The sequence below is a fragment of the Taeniopygia guttata genome, chromosome Z, assembly GCF_048771995.1.
Source record: "Taeniopygia guttata chromosome Z, bTaeGut7.mat, whole genome shotgun sequence".
NCBI lineage: Eukaryota > Metazoa > Chordata > Aves > Passeriformes > Estrildidae > Taeniopygia > Taeniopygia guttata.
Window position 1 is genome coordinate 12,527,183 of NC_133063.1, and position 18,820 is coordinate 12,546,002.

At 38.0% G+C, this 18,820-nt stretch overlaps 1 protein-coding gene across 1 annotated transcript in view; it reads left to right on the forward strand.

Moving 5' to 3' along the window:
• Positions 1 to 2,861, forward strand: part of MFSD14B (major facilitator superfamily domain containing 14B) — a 29,418-nt gene extending 26,557 nt beyond the window's left edge. Inside the window, exon 12 of the mRNA XM_030257926.4 lies at positions 1,271 to 2,861. Coding sequence (XP_030113786.3) covers positions 1,271 to 1,474 — 204 coding nt within the window. The 3' untranslated portion in view covers positions 1,475 to 2,861. The remainder of the gene's footprint in view (positions 1 to 1,270) is intronic.
• The last annotated feature ends 15,959 nt before the right edge of the window (positions 2,862 to 18,820 follow it).

An 18,820-nucleotide genomic window follows, 5' to 3' on the forward strand; every position in this document is an offset into this window, starting at 1 on the left:
TGAGGTTGCATCATTATGATTATCCACAGGAAGCCCTTACAGCAAACAGTGGAGTTGCTGGCTGTGTTGGAGAGTAATAATAACACTTGGCAATGCAATGACAAAGGGCAGCCTTTGAAAGAGTTTTACTCCTCTCAGTGAAACCACAATTATGTAATACTCAAAAGCTGCTCAGATGAATGGGCTGTTATACTGCAAATGAGGGTGTATTAATTTGTGGAAGTTCATTTCTTCTTTTGAGTATTTGTGTGTGTATTACCTGTTGAAGATTTAATATAATTAAAATATATTTTTGATATGTTTACATTCTTTGTACAGATCATCAGCTGAAAATTTAGGCCTCTGATTGTAACAGGAATTGAGGCAAGGGAAGTACCCGGTTGCTGTATAATTATGTTCAGCTATTTGCCCACTTCATTTGAGAATAGCTTCCTACATTTCTTTTGGTAGAATGAAAGTGCCCTGGATTGACAAGCTTCACCTTCTGTTTGGTCTAGTTTTAGTTTACACAGATACAGAAAAGTTGTTAAAGATTAAAAAATAGCTGGATTGTTGACATTTTTCTTTTGTAGAGGTTTGTCATCAAACCTTGCTGATTTAAAATGTATCTTAAAACCTTTCTGGTGTTTGTTTTTAGTTGGGGCTTTGAAATGTGGGTAAGATTTATTTCTGAATTTTAAAATAAACTGCTTAGAAGCAAGAGGGAATAACTCCAAATACTGTTATTATACATAAATAACATGTCTTTGCAAAGGGGGATGATCTCACTGTTATTTTGCTCACCCATATTTTGATTTTTTTGGAGATGTTTGTTTATTTGGCTAACTTGATTCTAGATATCTTATTCATGGAAAAGTGAAGCTAAGGTTTATTCAGTGTTTGTACTTCTGGTTGTTGACTTCTTATTTGTGTTCAGAGGAGTCTCATTGATTTAACAGGCATTTTGCCTAAAGCAAAAAAAAATTACAAAAAAAGCATCCAGTCAATATCTGTTTCATTAGCTAGGCAATCATACTTTCAATTGAAAATTTTCTGTCTTTTTGGTTTTTAGATCAATGTGGAGATCAGGTGAGGAATTTGTGGGGATTTTAGATGTAGAAAATTAAGTTACAGTGCACATATGAACCTGTTTGCAAAAGTTTTATAGTCCCATAAATATGTCTCTCATGATCTCCCACCTTAGTGGTATAGTTCATAATGTAGAATTTCACAATTCTGCACATTTCAATGTCTGAAACATGAATTGTTTTTTGTGCTTGTTTTCCTGTAGAGAGCAATCATTCCTGGTCCCCCCTTCCTGGTTGGAGCATGCATTGTTCTCCTGGCTTTTCTAGTCGCCTTTCGGATTCCTGAGAACAACAAAGCCAGCAGTACCAAAAAACACAGCAACAGCATCAGCAGTAGTCTGAGTAACAGCCTAGACCAAAGCCATGCAGAGGATACCGAACCATTGCTGCAGGATAGCAGTGTATGAAGGCTGAATTCTGAGGGGCCAATGGAACAAATTCGTGTGCTGAATTGTGGCTCTGGAAGCTTGGTGGGAGGTACAGAGTGTCTTGCCTTTGGGGAGAAGGCAGCTGTGACAGGAGGTCACTTGCTGTATGCTACTTGAGGTTGATGTCATGCTTGCAGGAGTGTTTTTTTAAAACAGCAGGTCACAAGCTGGTGTGATTATACCCAATATTGGACTGCAAATTCTGCGTCAAATTCTGATATTGTGTAGAAAACTGTATAGAGAGACAGAAATTTTTTTTAAAGTTTGAATGTTTACTTCCCAAAATTGCAAGATAATGCAAAATGAACAGGTTTGAGTCAGAACAATTTCTTGCCATCACTATAATAGGTTATTTTGCATTTTTATGCCTTTTTGTCTGCATCTCTGCCAAATGTAGTCTTCATAGTATGGAAGGCACTGATCTGTATATAGTTTTGGTACCTGAAATAGTGGTTATCAATTAAATTCTCAAATATTACTTACGAGCACGAAGTTCAGTAGTTACCAGAATGCAGTGATGAAACTGAGATGACAGAATTGCGAATGCGTGTGATCGCACATTATAGTACTTATCCATAAACGAAAGCCATACAGAAACCCTAAACCCACATTCTGGAATAATCAGTTGTGTGCAGTTAATGCAAATCCAGATGACACCCAAGATTCACGTCCTATTAACATTTTGCATATAAAAAATACAATTTTAATATTAAAATGAGCAGTGTCAGAAATACAGACACTTTTGGGTGGGTGCCAGAGTACTTTACATCAAAATATATATATGTATGTACTGCATTTTGTCACTTTATCTGCCATATAAATGAATTTTTCCTATTAATTCTTTTACCGCTGCCTTAACTGCTTCATAGTGTTCAGTTATTAATCATATTCAGCCTTCATATCACTGTCTTAACTGCTGAATAGCATGGATATATTAATATATTTTTTTTAAAGATGCTTCAAAGGAGTTATGAATAATAACAAATGTGCTAATTTTTAGAGACTTTTATGAAGAAGACAGAGATTTGTATGTATTTTGCTGTAGTGTAAATGGACTATTAAACCCAACTTTGATGAAGTACTCCTATGAATGTTTTATATGTATGCAATATATGTAGATATTTGTAAGGAGTTTTAATTTTTCCAGATGGGGTACTGTGTAAATCATGTATTTATAAATGTAATGAGGATACAGACAGTTATACAGTTTTTTAAAAGGATTGTGTATTGACTGAACAAATTTTAAAAATATATATTTTGAAACTCGTTCCACATAGAGCACAGATAAGAAACGTTTTGTACTATGCAGGTTGTTTTTTAAGTTAATAAGCTTCCTAATGCGTAATAAATATAAATATTAAACTTCCTAGGTTTCATGAGTGTGTGTTTTTCCAAGTTCACTGTTGTGCCTTCGCTGCTTCAGAGCAGAGGTGGGTTTATCCTAGTGTTGGATGACAGTACCTGAATTCCTGTTCTCTTGTGTTGTGTCTGTGTTATCACATGGTGAAAAGCATGCTTTGCTTAGAAATTTCTTTGGTATCTGACATGGTATCCAGTGGGATAGAGAAGTGGAGAATGAAAGTACAAAAAAACTCCCAAGAATAATTTCTGATCTGAACACTGCTGCCGAATTAATATGTTCTTTTCTGAGGAGGCTTGGGTTGCTGTTCTTTGAATTTCCTGTAATTCAACCCCAATGGGTTTTTATGCTCGTTAATCTTGTTTTGCTGCAGGCTAGACTGCAGTTGGGTAGGTTTTGTGTGATCCCAGCTTAGAATGTCTTAAACTTGATACATGGAATAAAATACAGTATGTTAGTATTAAAAGTAGCAGCTGTCAAATTTATTACTGCTTATAGTATCCCAGCAATGGATCAGATTTTTTGAAGTAAAATCTCAGAATCACGGAATGGTCGGGAGGGACCTTTAAAGGTCATGGGTCAGAGACATCTTTCACTAAAGCAGGTTGCTCAGAGCCAACCCGACCTTGAACTTTCCAGGATTTCCAGGAATGGGTTATCCACAGCTTCTCTGGGCAGCCTGTGACAGTGCCTCACCATCCTTATTGTAGACATTTTCATCCCTATGTTCAATCTAAACTTAACCCTTTTCATTTTAAAACTCTTACTCTTTGTCTTGTTTAAATACTGAAGGGCTGACCCCAGAGCCTTCTTTTATGCTGGCCAAACAACCCCAGCTCTCTCAGCATGTCTTCACAGGAGACATGCTCCAGTCCTTCAATCATCTTTGTGCCCTCCTCACTCCAACAGGTTTGTGGTTTGCTGTGCTGGGGAATCCGGTGCAGATGCAAAAAATAATTTTAAGCATGCACTCTTACTCTATATAAATTATTACATGTACTACTCTGCTAATTAAGTACACAATAAAAACATAAAAAGGTAAGCTACAGATTAGATAAACAATTTTCAAATATTTTTATGAGTAGTGTAAAGGATTTTTCTGTTCCCAGTAGAAGATTAGTAAAAGATACTCCGAAATACCTGATGCCTCATTATTTTTAGAAATTTTTGTTCAATACAGTGGTACAGAGATTCAAAGTTTGGTTCCAATTTCAATTTACCTTGATTTTAATCTTCAATATGTATTTAATATGTTTTTAGTGTCTGTCATTACTGAAAAAGATACCTCATAAAGGTATTGCTCCAAACGGAAAGTGTGTTGAAGGCTGTGCTTATTTAAGTCATCCTTTTTCAGTCCTGCCCACTATGTATGCAAAGGTGTATTAATATTCAGTTTAATACTCAACCAGTCAGTTTCCATTTTCCCTGATGTCATTCAGTTGGATTTGCAAACTAATTGAAAAGTCTTGAATTTTTGTGTTGTCAACAAATGGATTGAAAAACATCCCTTTGGAAGATGTTTTAAACGGGTTAGAACGTTAATTCCCTGTAAAAGTGTACAGATATTAGAGGTTTTTATGGGTGAGGCTTCTACACTTCTTTTTGCAACAAAATTGCATGATGATGTAAACATTTTTAAACTTCTGTTTTCAAAGTGCTCCTGCCATACAATAACTTTATTTTAAAAAGGAAATTTTTCTTGCTTATTTTTAGAACAACACCTTTATCTTGACGAGAGACATTAAATGTTTTTACTTTTCAAAAATATTGGTATAGTACTAGCAGGGCCTTTTCATCACAGAAAAGGTCAGGAGATGTGCAACAACAGCTTTTCTTTCTGTGAAAGAAAAATGTAAGCTTGACATGGGGTAACCAGTGAACACTGGTAGTACAGAAGACTTTCGTGGTAACTCCCTATCTGATTCCAAAGTATTGTAAAGATTCTAATATTGAAAGGTCTTGTTTTTATACAATTACCACACTGATGACAATGTAGGACTTTGTGTGCTTTTGTCTCCGGTTTATGTGCCCGTACTAGCTTGCCCAGTGATCCAGTGAATAAACTTCACTCTTGCTGTAACTTATCCTTAGATCCCTTTTTTCTAAGGGATTCTATTCAGAGCAGCCACTTTATCAGTGGTTACACTTGTACTTTTTTTTTTTTTCCCACAAAACAGAACTTTAAACAAAGGAACAGCATACTGTTGAGCATCTGCCTTTTCTATTACTTCTTTTTATTAGGGATTGGCTAAGAAGTTGTTCTTTATGAACTTAATCATGAATAGAATCTAGCAAGTACCTTAAACTGAGACAGATTAGGAATACTTGTATTTTCAAATCTCCCACAACCCATAACTTGTTCTAATATTTTTTCCTTCAAACCTTCAACGTTTTTCTTCAAACTTCAAAGTGTTTTCTGTGAAATTTGTGAAATACTGGATTGAATATCACAGAACTTCAAACACTGCTGAAAAAACTTGTAGAGGTTGTTCTTCATGTCCTGGATGGGTAGTTTGTAAATGCCCTGTTAATACTTGTGGCTCTATACTATTGCTGGCTAATGCTTAAATGTACAATATACACTCAAAAAGAGGTTCATTATTAGCAATAACGCTTGTAAATTTGTATTTCAAATTCCTACTGAGACTGTTTTCAAATATTTTTGGGCAACTTTTTCTCAAATTCAACTGCATTATCAGTGATAATACCACACAAAGTGGTTGATGAATGTCTTGCCCTAGGAGCAGAAGTATCACCTCTGGAACTTGTCTGTTTGTGCTTGTATCATTTGTGTTACCTTTGATCTGCATGGATTCTTTTCCAGACCATTTTTGAGAGACTGAGTCATTTTGTGAGGGTTAGTTTAGTTGCAAATAGGTAATGCAGTCCACAGATCCACTTAACTGGGCACATGTAAATGTCACTACACTGAAAATGAAAGAAGGAGTGAGGGTATCACTGTCAACTCCCTTCTGCATTGTGAAGCACCCAGTTCCTCAAGGGTACCTTGTGTTCTGTCTGCCTTAAGTGTGACTGTCTGACATACACACCAGATGAGGGTGCAGTGTCAGGACATGTTATGTATTAGTAAAGTTGTACTTCTTAATACTTTCAGGTGGTAAAGAAAATACTTTTATTTTAGAAAAAAATAAACAATAACTAATGCTTTCCTCCTTGTCCCCCTGAGGTGTGCTTAACCTCCAGGCAGGAAACCATTGCTCCAGAGCATGTTTTACTGCAATGTAAGAATGTGCAGTAAGATAGTGCTTCACTTCCTCCATGTGGTAATGGGCATGCTTCTTTGGGGCAGCTGATTGTCTCTGTTTATATGGAGCTGTGCTGCTGATCCAGAGAAACAAAGTTCTAGTTGTTCTGGTAAAATGGTAAAATTTGTCTTTCTTTTTTTTTTTTTTTTTTTTTTAAATTTTTTTTCAGAAGAAATCAAACAGTTTCCCCTCCAAAAAAGCAGGGAAAGACATTATGAATTAACAGTACAAAGATCTGCAAAACTATACTTGGGAAACTTCTTTTCCTCTATCCTCAGAAATTTTGCTCTGTTGTGTACATGCGTTTATCGTGAAAATATGATGGCTATTGTATTTTGATTATAATATACTAGAAGATCATAATAAAACCTGTGATAAATAAACTTAAGACTTTTGATTGTTTTAACAGGCATGTTAAGCAATCTGTTATATATATGCTAGCATCATTATGTCTCCTAACAAGAAGAGGATTTGATTTTAAAAGTTGTTTAAAAATTTTGGTCATACTTTTCTGTTATGTTCCAAAATCTTTCACTCACAGGATCTTCCAAGCTCAGTTGGCTAAGCTGAGACACTTCCTGGTCAACCTGAAAAAGCTGGCGAACCAGGATGAGTAGATCAGCAGAATAGCCTATTTTTTATGTGATTGAGGAAACTGAGCATGACTTCTAGCCCTCTGTTAAGTGGCATGCTGTCTCATGGGTTCCATTTCATGATCTTAGTGGTGAGATTGATCTAAGAGTAAAATCTTGAATCTGGCATGTGTAAATAATTAAATCAGACTTTTATTTCCTAGACAATTTCTCCTGAAAAAGTCTTACAGAAAAGAAGTTCATCTTCTCCCATTGCCTCAAAAGAACAGTCTTGCTCTGTTTTCTAAAAGAACACTGCAGTAAGAGAACAGAAGGTGGGTGTTGGGCATGGTTCAGAGTACAGTCTCAGGTCTAGCATTGCTACTCTGCTGCCCTTGCAGTCTATTTTCTGTTGCTGTAAAAGTGCCTTTATATATTGCATTTTCAGCACTGGCGCCTTAAAGCAAATGTGTTAAAATCCTTCCTTAATTTGAAAGTAAATGCTGCATCACAGCTGAATCTCTGAGAAGTACAGAGCTGCGTGATTTAAGTGCAATTGACTGCATTACGTGCTAGCAGTTTGGAAGTCAATATTTTTTATAGTCCTTTTTTTCTGTTGACGTGAAAAAATGGCCACTTCTGATTGCCAGTGAGAACTTAGGCTTATGGATTTCAGAAAATTGCTTGTATCTGAAGTGTCCTTTAACTGATGCCTGATGTATGCCTTAATGCTTGTGTTTGTGTAAGAACCAGGCGGTAAAGAAGATTGGGCTGCTACCTCTGCTCATCTTAATGTAGGCAAAAATCTGCTCAGCAGGACCTTACTTGATGATGATGCAAGAAAAACTATTGGTGAATAACAGGCAGACAACATAATTCATGACAGATTACTTTTATACACGTGGAAAGAGTTGATCTTGGAAACTTTGCAGTGGTTTTATTGTTTTGTCCAGAAAATCTGTTATAAAGGAGATTTTGTCGGCAATTATTTTTTTCCCTTCTTCTCCTCCCAGTTCTGTTGAAGAGTATTTTTAAGGGTATTTTATATTTTGAAGCAAGTCAAAGTGTAGTCTTTTACTGCAGTCTTTTCTGAAAGTCCTGATGAGTTCTCTTTAAGTAAAAGGAACTTAATCATATATGGGAGTGTCTGCTTTATCATATGTAGGTACCATTTTTGATAACTTAATGCTGTTTCCCAGTAAAGTGGTTCAAACATCTTCTGAAAAGCAGTGAAGGGTAAAAAAACCAAAATAAGCCAGTAACAGACTGAAGTGTTAAGCACTGAAGAAAAAAGTTAAACATGCAGGTCTAGGCATCATTCCATGTTACTTAACGCCCAAAAGCAGCTTTTTCTTGCTTACTTTATGTTTGCATAATAAACAAAATGTGTATTTTTCATCATTGGCATCACCTGTAACTGGCTTATAAATAGCTGAAATATCAAACTTGCCCAGCTACCTAGTTCTAGTATGCTTTGTGCTCATTCTTGAATGCATTGGGAGTGTTAATTCAGTGCAGCTAGTGGTTCCAGAAAGTTCAAGACATGTATTTAAGTAGAATAGTGGCATATTTTAAGTACAATGTTTAAAGATACATTCAAAAGGTGTACATATTTTTTAACACTGAAAGAAAAATAAAACTTAAAAGGAAGATTGAGAAATGTAAATATTCACTAGACTATGCTACCCAAAGTAAATTGCATTCTGCATATCCTTGTCAGGCACACATTTTGACCTCAGAGAGATGTTGCAGGCCTCTGTGCAGTCCTTAGAGGAAAAAGCTGTTTGCAGAGCTGATAATTTGTGACTTTAACTGAGTGGTTAAGGATTTAATCATTTTGGACAATAGATTTTCATTTTTCCTCAAGAAGTAAGCTCTCCCTACCAATGAGTTTGCTTTCATTTTTCAGACATGAAAGCATGTTTGGAAAAGCACCTTGGGAAATACAGCGCACTAGAAACTCTTAATGATCCTGGAACAATGTAATCAAAAATAATTTTTTTTTTTTTAGTACAAATCACAAAAAAACCAAAAACAAAAACAAAAGATGTTGCAAGATCAACAGAAGAGCTTAATTTCTAGTGTTTCAGAATAATTCTGAAATTATTTGTCTATGTATGAAATACATCAACAGCACCACAGCTGCCTTTCCTGAAGGTGACAGGAAAGAAAAATGTGATAAAGGTCAGACTGTCAGGCAGCCTATTATGAGCAAAACACTTTCATAGGATAGAGCCTCCCCAGGAGTGGGCTGGTTCCACCTTGACATTACAGCATCTGTCAAAAGGAAAAACAACTCATGACTCCAGGTAATAACTGAAGGTAGTAAAAACAACTCATTTGCCCTATTTCTCCCATCTCTAGGGGGAAAAATACATCAAGCTACCATGTTGCAATCATATTAAAAAGTTCTGCACAGTTGCCTTAAGCAGTTGGTTGAGGTCTTTTACTTTATTACAAAATACACAAAAGTAAAACCTGATCTCTAAGTTTATGGAAGGATTCCATGGTAAATATATTTGAATTTATTTTGTTTTATTCAGTGTTGAGTTTAGTCATATTTGGAGAAAGAGCAATAAAAATGGAGCATTACAGGTTTGTACCTTTTAGAGGTAAATTTTAAAAATTCTCTTTTAAATTTTTTCTCTAATTGCAAAGGCTCCAGAATCCAACTAAGAGTTTCAGCTGATGTTACTGTATTTCTACATGATTACCAGAAATGCCAACCTACCTAGAGCAGAGTGCAGACAGAGTAATTAAATGTATTGAAAGTGCATTTGAGAAAGTGTGGTATTACTGAAGAAAGAGAAGGAAAGGAGACAGCATAACTTTCTAACCAACTGTATTTTCAAACCTGATTAAAAATCCTCATGAGGTGAGCAAGGTTTATCTGTATAAAGCTATATGAAAGATTAGCACTGGTTGCAGAAAGTTTTGTTAATATAATTCTGATAGAAGGTGTTTTCCTTTAAGACCTAGCTTTGAATGGAAATATTTTTGACGTGACAGTGATCAATGATTTTGGCAACGGTTATACCTTAAATGTACCTAGATTTTTGAATTTAAACCTATGAATCAATAGCTAATAAGAAAATCTGCTCAGCGAACTTGATCTCTGAGAAATTGCCTTCAAAGAAGAGAATTTGAATTCAACCCCATCTCACATATCCATTTTCCTCTCATACCCTGTGTGCCACAAACTTACAGGAAACAGGAAAACCTACACCTTCAGATAACTTGTTCTTTAAAGGCTCCGACTGCCACAAGTCTCAGCTGTTCATTTTGCAATTGATTCCAGTAGGATCTAATTTCTTAACAATAGTGCTGCAAAAATGTCTTTTATTTATTTGTTCATGTTGCAATATTATTTTCGCCCTTAGGTGACAATTCTTTTCTGCCCATGCAGCTTTTGAGAAGGTTTGTAGCAACGTACATGACAGGATTTAGCAGCTAATGCCCGTGCTTTCATTGGAGTGTTCAGCTTGTTGTCAAAGGAATGTTAGTTTGATGCTTTCTTGTGTAGCTTTTGTCCTGCATAAAAAAAAAGACCTAAAAGTCTAAGGAAAGGCTGAGACAGCAGTCCTATTTAGAGCAATGTGCTGATCACTTAAGACTTGACTGCATTGTTTCTTTACTGCCTAAGGTGGTGGTGATAATCCCATTGGCAGGAGGGACTGACAGTGTCTGTCACTGCTAGTTGCAGATGTCTAGAAAGCCTACTGTTAGCAAAAAAAAAAAAAAAAAACCAGAAAATCTTGCCTTTTGTTTTCAGACTTTCTACTTTCACGTCATGGTCTCAAGAGCACTGTAAGGTGCAGGTGTCATTGTAAAAAGATAGTACCACTTTATTCCTAGGAGAAATTAGTCATAGAAGAAAATCTTAGCTGAGGAAGCAGTACATCCATCCACAAACCCCAGAGTGGTATTTGAGTTAGAAAGTGCCTTAAGGCACTGAGCTTCAAATACTTGGGTAAAACATCATACACTCTTTTCCGATGTTAGTCTGAGACCTTGTCAGTTCTTTTAGACAATACAACACCAGTGTTATATCAAAAAGGTACTGAACTATCTGATAAAATTATATCTGGCATCGCCCTAAAACTCAAAGGACCACAAAAAGCTTTACCAACTGGAAGCAAACTGTGGTTCTAATTCTAAATAAGACAACCCCCAGCACAGACATACCGAGGAAGTGAAAAGTCCTCCTTGGCTCTTTGAAAGTGTCAGTTGTGAAATCTGAGATAATTTGCATTAATGTATCCTGTGGATAGACTAAAAATCCTCACCTATTCATGCACAATCTTGTCTAGTCTTTGTTGTTCAAGTCTTACAAAAATTTAGTAAGCTTGAGCAGTTGTCTTTCATTTGTCTACAGACAAATGGGTTAACCTGGGTTTCATTAACCTGAAAAAAAATTTAATTAAATAATTTCCAAAAATACTCACCCTCTGTGCAATAGAAATGTGTTTGCTGAAACAGCTGATGGCAAGTAGAACACACTCCTGTTTTATAATTAAATGTGGCAAATATCAGAATACCTTTGGCAAGAGTCAGCTGTTGTGTTAAATAAACTTGCAATTGAAAGTAATCAGATGTAGGAGGAGTCATGCGTCTGTGAGGTTAGATGGCTAAATTATTGAAAAATAAATGGAAAAAAAGAGAATTGACTTAGAGAATGTATAGATATTTATACCAAAAATATTAAGACTGGTGCAACTGCAATGTTACGAGAGGAATGTATTAAAGCCTTAGAAACAGCCAAGCAAGGGTATGGTATGTGTTAATTGCTACAGAATGCTGTATATAGTTTTTCATTCATATTCCTTGATAGTGTCATGCTTTGACATTTGCTGGATGCCATTGCTTGCTGGACAGGGGAGAGAAATGGAACAAAGGATTGACATAAGGACTAACAGAAATCACTCATCAAATATCACCAGGGCAAAACAGGCTCAAATTAGGGACATACAGTGAATTTATTACTAACACAATCAGAGCAGGATAATTAGAAGTAAAAAAAGCTCTTGAAAACACCTTCCCCCACTGCTTCCTCCTTCCCAAGCTCTACCTCCTTACCCCAGTGGTGCAGGAGGACAGGGAATGGGGGAGTAAATTCATCAGCCGTGGTTTATCCTGCTGCTCAGGGGAGGAGTCATTCTCCAGCTGCACTGTGGGGTCCCTCCCACAGGACAGTGTTCTCCATGGGCTTCTCTGATGTGAGTCCCTCTCAAGAGAGAAGCTTTCTGTGACTGCTGCAATGTGAGTCCCTCCCATGGACACACAGTCCTCCCAGAACTGCTGCAGCATGGGTCACTCCTCCATGGGGTGCAGTCCTTCAAGGAAAGGCTGCTGCAGCAGGGGAGCAGAGCCCCTCTCTTCACAGTTCTCAGGGCTTCTTCAGTTCTCTTCACAGCTTCCTATAGCATCCACCTGCTCCGGCCTGGGTCTCCTCCATGGGCTGTGGGTGGATCTCGGCATCCCCACGGACCTCCCTGGGCTGCAGGGGCACAGCTGCTTCACCATGGGCTGCACCAGGGGCTGCAGGGGAATCCCAGCTCTGTGCCTGGAGCCCCTCCTGCCTCTCCTGCTGCACTGCCCTTGGTGTCCGCAGGGCTCTTGATCCTCTCACATGTTCTCACTCTGCTCTTCTTTGGCTAGAATTAAAAATGTGCCACCAATTTTGTTTTGATTTCTTTTTAAATATGTTATCACAGAGACCTAACTACCATTTATAATTGGCTCAGCCTTGGCCAACAGCACGCCCATCTTTGGAGCCACCAGGGACTGGCTCAGTTGGACATTCCAGCAGCTTCTCAAAGAAGCCACCTCTGTGGCCCCCACCCTACCAAAAAAAGAGGCTGTACAAACCCAACACAGGTAGCAAAAAGAGAGAACTTGCAATTATTAATGCTGTCAAATTGAGAGATCTGGAGCCACAAAATGTTCATAGAGGAAATGAAAAGAACCACAAATCTTGGGCATTTGCGCCTGCACTGTCCACATTAAAGGATTATGTTTAGCACATGCCCAGTCAGTGTGCAGGAGTCAATCCAAAAGAAATCAAGATATATGAGAGTTGCATAGACATCAGGGTTTGTCCTCCATGGGGAGCCCAAGTGGTTCTGGCCAGGCTGCTTAGGTGTCCTAGAAGTGTAGAATCATTGAATGGCTTTAGTGGGACATTAAAGATCATCTAGTTCCAACCTGCCTACCATGACACAGACACTTTCACCAGGTCAGGTTGCTCAGAACTTCATTCAACCCGGGCCTTGAACACTTTCAAGGATGGAACATCCATATCTTCTGTGGACAACCTGTTACAGTGCTCACCACTCCCCTAGAATTTCTTCCTAGTGTCTAATTTAACCTGCTGTCTTTCAGTTTGAACACATTCCCCCTTGTCCTGTCACTACATGCACTTGCAAATAGTCCCTTTCCATCTTCCTCATAAGGCTCCCTTCAGGTACTGAAAGGCTGCAACTGGGTTATTACCCTGAGGCCTTCTCCTCTCCAGGCAGAGCAATCTAAATTCTCTCAGCCTTTCCTCACAGGAGAGGTGCTCCATCCCTCTGATCATCCTGGTGGCCTCCTCTGGACTTAACTCCAACAGGTCCATGTCCTTCCTGTGAGACCCGTCTTGTCCTGTGGGACCCCAGAGCTGATGCAGGGTTCCAGGTGGGCTCTCAGCAGAGCAGAGCAGAGGGGCAGAATCCCCTCCCTCCCCTGCTGCCCACGCTGCTCTGGATGCAGCCCAGGACACGTTTGGCTTTCTGGGCTGGGAGTGCCCATGGCTGGGTCATGTCCAGCCTCTCACCCACAGCACCCCCAAGTCCTTCTCCCCAGGGCTGCTCTCCATCTGTTCATCCCCAGCCTGCAAAAGAAAAAGAGAAGCCATACCTTGGTACTTCCCAGAATGCAACTGCATGCACAGTGTATTTGAGATAATTTTGTTTAATGAAATCACATCCCTCTTCTGTAACATCTTGCATTGAGTTTTGCTACATTAACTTCCCGCAAATATGGGAGTGAGTTAAAAGCCTTGCCATGACTGTTGGCATTTCAGTAGAGTGGATGATGACTGAAGAGCACTTTGCTTTTTGCCTCTGTGTTGTCAAAGCAAGTGGTGCTACCAAGAAGGAAGTCTGTCAGAGGATAATTTCTTACATTGCTGGCAATGCTATTTCAGAAACAGTTTGGTTTTAGTGTCTTTCCTTTATCTCAGGCAGATGATCTAGCTGTGCAGCTGCATTACAGAAAATTTAGGAATGCTGCTTTCTGTGCAAAAGTGAAGCATACATCAACAAAAATTCTCAGTATATTAAAAAAAATAATAAAGCATATATATGTGTATTGATGGTAGTAATTGCTGGAAGGATGAGAATGAGTACCTGATCAGGTAATGGTTTATGTGGGACAGAGATGGAAAAATGGAAGTCAAGATCAATGAGCCTTTGGCTGGTGAAAGTTTTTGTATTGTAGAGAACTGAAGGCCGTGGAGTGGATTATAGAAAACATTGTAAAAACTGGCATAGAATAGAATGATCCAAGAGATGACAAATGTGCTTCTGCAGTCATGGAGAGCATTGGAACTGAAAGACTGTCAGCTTTGAAGCCCTCTAACACAAGCGGCTTGTAGCTGCACAAGTTAGTAACTATCAAGCTAGTTGGAAAAGTGCTGCCAATACCTTTTTTAGCAAGAAAACAAAAATAAACTTCCTCGCACTGGAAATGGGGGAAGAAAACATGACATATAGAGCTAGATCATAGCAAGACCAAAGCTGCCAAGTCTGACTCATGGGAGGCTGGAGCTGCAGAGCATCCTTTGGCTGGAGAACGATATGCGTCAGCCACTGAATACAAGAGCCTGAAAATGTAATGTGGAAATAGGCATTTCCCTGCAGTTTGGTACTTTTGCAAGTATTGAAGGAGAATATAAGAACTTGAATGAGATGAGCTCTGCAGTGCGCTATGGTGGCTAGGAAAGTCTAAGTAATCCCTCTATCCTTGTGGAGATGACTACATCCCATCTAGAGTTATTAATGTCAATGCTTGGACAGGAAGTTTGCTCGTGCAGCCAGAAACTAGGGGTGTGCAGTACCTGGCACTCCTGAGGCTGATTAAATCATTTATTAACAAATTACTTAAATTTTTAAATTAAATTTAATCTTTGTGTTTGAAGACCTGCTAATTCTGTTAATTGTGACTAACAATGTAACAAGAGCTTGGCTTTGTTTACCCAATAACTGGTTTTGTATCTTTATTAGGAGATCACATGGTACATCAGAAAGGGATTGGTAGTCGGAAGCTTGTTCTGGACTTCTGTTTTTGTTTACAATTAATGTTTAGGGGATTTACTCTGAGTTACATCTAGCCTGATCCCCTGTGCCAAAAGTCTCTACCACACAAGTGGTTTGGAGATATCTAAAGATGAAATGTTTAAAGTCTGACTAGACTTTTTTGTGAAAGAGAGACTAATTACAATGCCCAAAGCATTTGTCCGGTGTACAGGAAAACCATCCTGTGTAAGCGAACTGTTCAGTAGGGTCAGTTAAGGGAAGGGCATCAAAACTGCTCTGAAATAGCAAGTGTGGATTCAATCTAAGGGGAAAAAAATTTCCTTTTTAAACTCCTATTTCAGATTAAAATGTGAAATTTGCCTTCACTCCTCTTTTTAAAGACTTCTTTTAAATTAGGTCTTCCATTAGAAGTAGCAGATGATTTTAAAGAATTCTGAGTAAGGCCTCTTTGGTAGATCTCTGCCTTTGTTGACAGATCTGTTCCTCTAGGGATAGTCCTCACATGAATTTTAATGGCAGTGCAATTTTCCAGACAACTAAGGTCTTGGCCCTGAGACTCAGTATCTCAGGTCACACCTTGGAATTATCCTGACTCTGAGAGTCATTTGCAAAGCTGCCTGCTATGCTTGTACTTATCCATGAGTAGTCCTGCTGAAGTCAGAATAAAATTAAATGGGCATGTAAATCTTTGCAGGATGATGTCCTGAGGCTGGAAGGACCTTAAACAGATTGATTTTAGGATATGTTTGCCCAGTCCTTTACAGGCAAAACCAGATTGGTCCTACGGGTGCACACTGCCAGTATAAGCATGGTGTGTTCTCATTCTGAACTGTCTGGGCCCCACAGCCAGCTCTGAAAAGAAAACTGCACAATAGATCTGTCTGCAGGGCAGGATGAATTAGCACAGATTTGTAGCAAGGGGATGATTGCTCCCAATTCTCATCCAAGTCTGAAAAATACAGTTTTAAAACTGGCTGCAAATGATGGCATAGATAAAACCTTTAACATATTAAGACCAGAAATGACTTAATAAGAACTCTTTGGTAACTGTTTACACCATCATAGGCTTGCCTTTAACTTCTTTTATAATTCCCTAAAATTTCCATTTTTTCTTATGTTAGTCTGGAGGAGATGTCGGCTTCCAGTATGTATATTCTGCTCTATGACCTTTACATACTGACACACAAATGCCAATTGACTTAATTTTTGCAAATGTACTATAGTTACTGAAGCTATCTATAGAAACATTTAAAGGTATATGTTTTTGCAGGACATAACATTTATGTTGGAATCCATTCTTTCTCTCCTCCTTTTCTCTCTTAGTCCATATTATCCATTACTTGGTGTTCATGGTCCTTTATACCTTCATAAAAACAGCTTGTTTGAATCTAAACCTTAGATTACAGAGAGAATTCAGAAAGATGTATAATTAATATTTTGAGTGTAATTATTATAAATGCGCACCTTGTTATAAATGCAGGTTCCTGAATTTTCTTAGTTTCTATTGTATCCATTACATGTTTGTTTTGCTGGTGTCTGTGCCTTTATAAGAGTTTACTTCTAATGAATAGACAGTCCTTAGCAGCAACAATTGTAAAAAACCCTAAACCATATTATTGTCCAGGTGTTAGAAGATACATCTCCGAGATGACATAGTAAAGTCAAACAACATTAATGAAAATATGATATAGTTTCCTGCAGCATTGGAATCAGTCCTGGTATAAACATAAAGTTTTCATGTAATTTTCACCTGGAAAACTAAACATAAATGAAAGACTAGCATATTCATTAACTAAATGTTACCTTCATACAGAATTTTATGTTCTCATAGCTAAGGTATTGAAATATGTTTGCAATTTATTTGTCATCTCCTTAAGCTACACCTATAAAAGGTTTTATTACATTTCAAAAATATTTAAACTGTGCTAGAATTGAGTTATTGTGCTCTGAAGTCAAGTGACCACTAGCTGGCAATGTTATACAGCTCTTCCTGTTACAGATTCATTGCATAATACATCATGGTTTGACTCAAGACCTTTAATTTTAAAAATAGAAAAAGAAATTGGATTTCAGCGGGGCTGGGCACTTCTGAATATTTCACCGCTCAGACTCCAGTGCAGATTAGCAAGAAAATAGGAAGGGCAGTGGACAGAAATAGTCTCTAAAGTAGTAACCTTTGCTTATAGGATTTCTTTTGTTTCTCCTATTCAGTGTTTTTAGTTTTAATTTTGATTTTAAATGTCTTTCACTTAGCTCAGAACATCCAGGGTGTTGAAAATGAAGCTTATATAATGATCTGCAAATAACCTGGACAGTGCGGTCAGCTCTTTGAAACTCCAGTGTAGGTGTCCTTCATTGCACTTATTTCAAGTGGCTTTCCCTCACATTCAAATATCTTAAAACTGTATCATTTCCTGCCTGTCCACTATCCCTTGCTTCCTAAGGCATAATTTCATGTCTCCTTTGACTATTAATCAGGGGAGACAAACAATTAAAACTACTCAGATATTTAGGGTACTGAGGATGGCTGCCAATGGCAGGACAAGCTGACTACATTTCTGTTCTCATGCTCCACATACACCCACTGCCATTATTCACTGCACTCTTTCATTGCTGCCAGATCATTTTCTTGCAAGTAGGTGGGGTCTCACACATGTATGAAACACAGTGGTCAGAATCTATTTCCTAATAAAAATACCCCAAACAAACCAAAAACAACAAACAACCAAAACATGGTCTTAGTATTTTGCACTGTAGTTGTATATTATATCCTGGAAAAGGCCAGACTGGGGAACAGAAAGGTGACATAAATTCCTGCTTTCAATTCTGAGAGGGTTATGGAAGAGAAATCATGCTTGCGTCAGAAATTATTTCTTGTACATTTATTGCCTTAAGAGTTTTGAGATTCTTTTATCTGTAAGATTTTTGGAAACATATTGTTTGCCATTTGTTCAGTTAGCAAATAGTCTTGTGTACATTCAGGCCTTGTGTTCACTTTTCTTACTCTAGGTAATGCTGCCATTTGGTAGCTTCAGAAATAAGTAAAGAACAAGGCCCTGGTGAAGACAAAACAGTTAAAATGGAAAAAAATAGAATCATTTAAACAGAAGCACTTAGAAGGCAGAGGTGCAGAAGGAGGATGTCTTGAAGTCAGCTTCAGTATGGAATAAGCTCAGCATAAAGAGCCAATAATTTCACAGAAGTGCAATTCTTTGCTAGTCCAAAGTGATGGCCCAGCACCCTCTAAATACAGGGGGAAATCTGGGCCACAGGGGCTGAGGTCAGCTACTAAAGGACTCCTCTTCACATGAATATTCCCCTGCTTTGAGAAAATTGCTACCTTCAGAGGGAATAGATATGTGAAAAGTACAACTGGGCATTAGACATGGAAAGCTTTTGTCTGAAAATAAAAAGTGACTTCCAGCCAGTGATTTGCTTGGTGGATTATGGCTACAATTGGGATGCTAGCAAGAAGGCTGAGGTTTTGGTATTTAATTACTTCTATGTTTCTTGTTTTTTCATGCTATTGATACATGCCAACCAGTCTTCAATATGAAAACTCTTTCTTTGATCATGTCTCTCTGTCCTTTTCTCTTTTATCTGAAACATGCCTTCTCTCTTAGGAGAAACTCTTCCCTTTAGAAAGGTTAATGAAATGTTTGCCTTAGGAAACTATCAAGTAGTAGATGTCTTCCTGTGCTGGATAAATTTTCAGGTAGTGCTCATTGAGAAACAAAGGTGCAAGCTGGAGCTGAAATTGTGAAAAGTATGCTTTTCTGTCTGCATAAGCATTCATTAACAAGGGAAGATTTTTAGTGAAGTGATAGAAA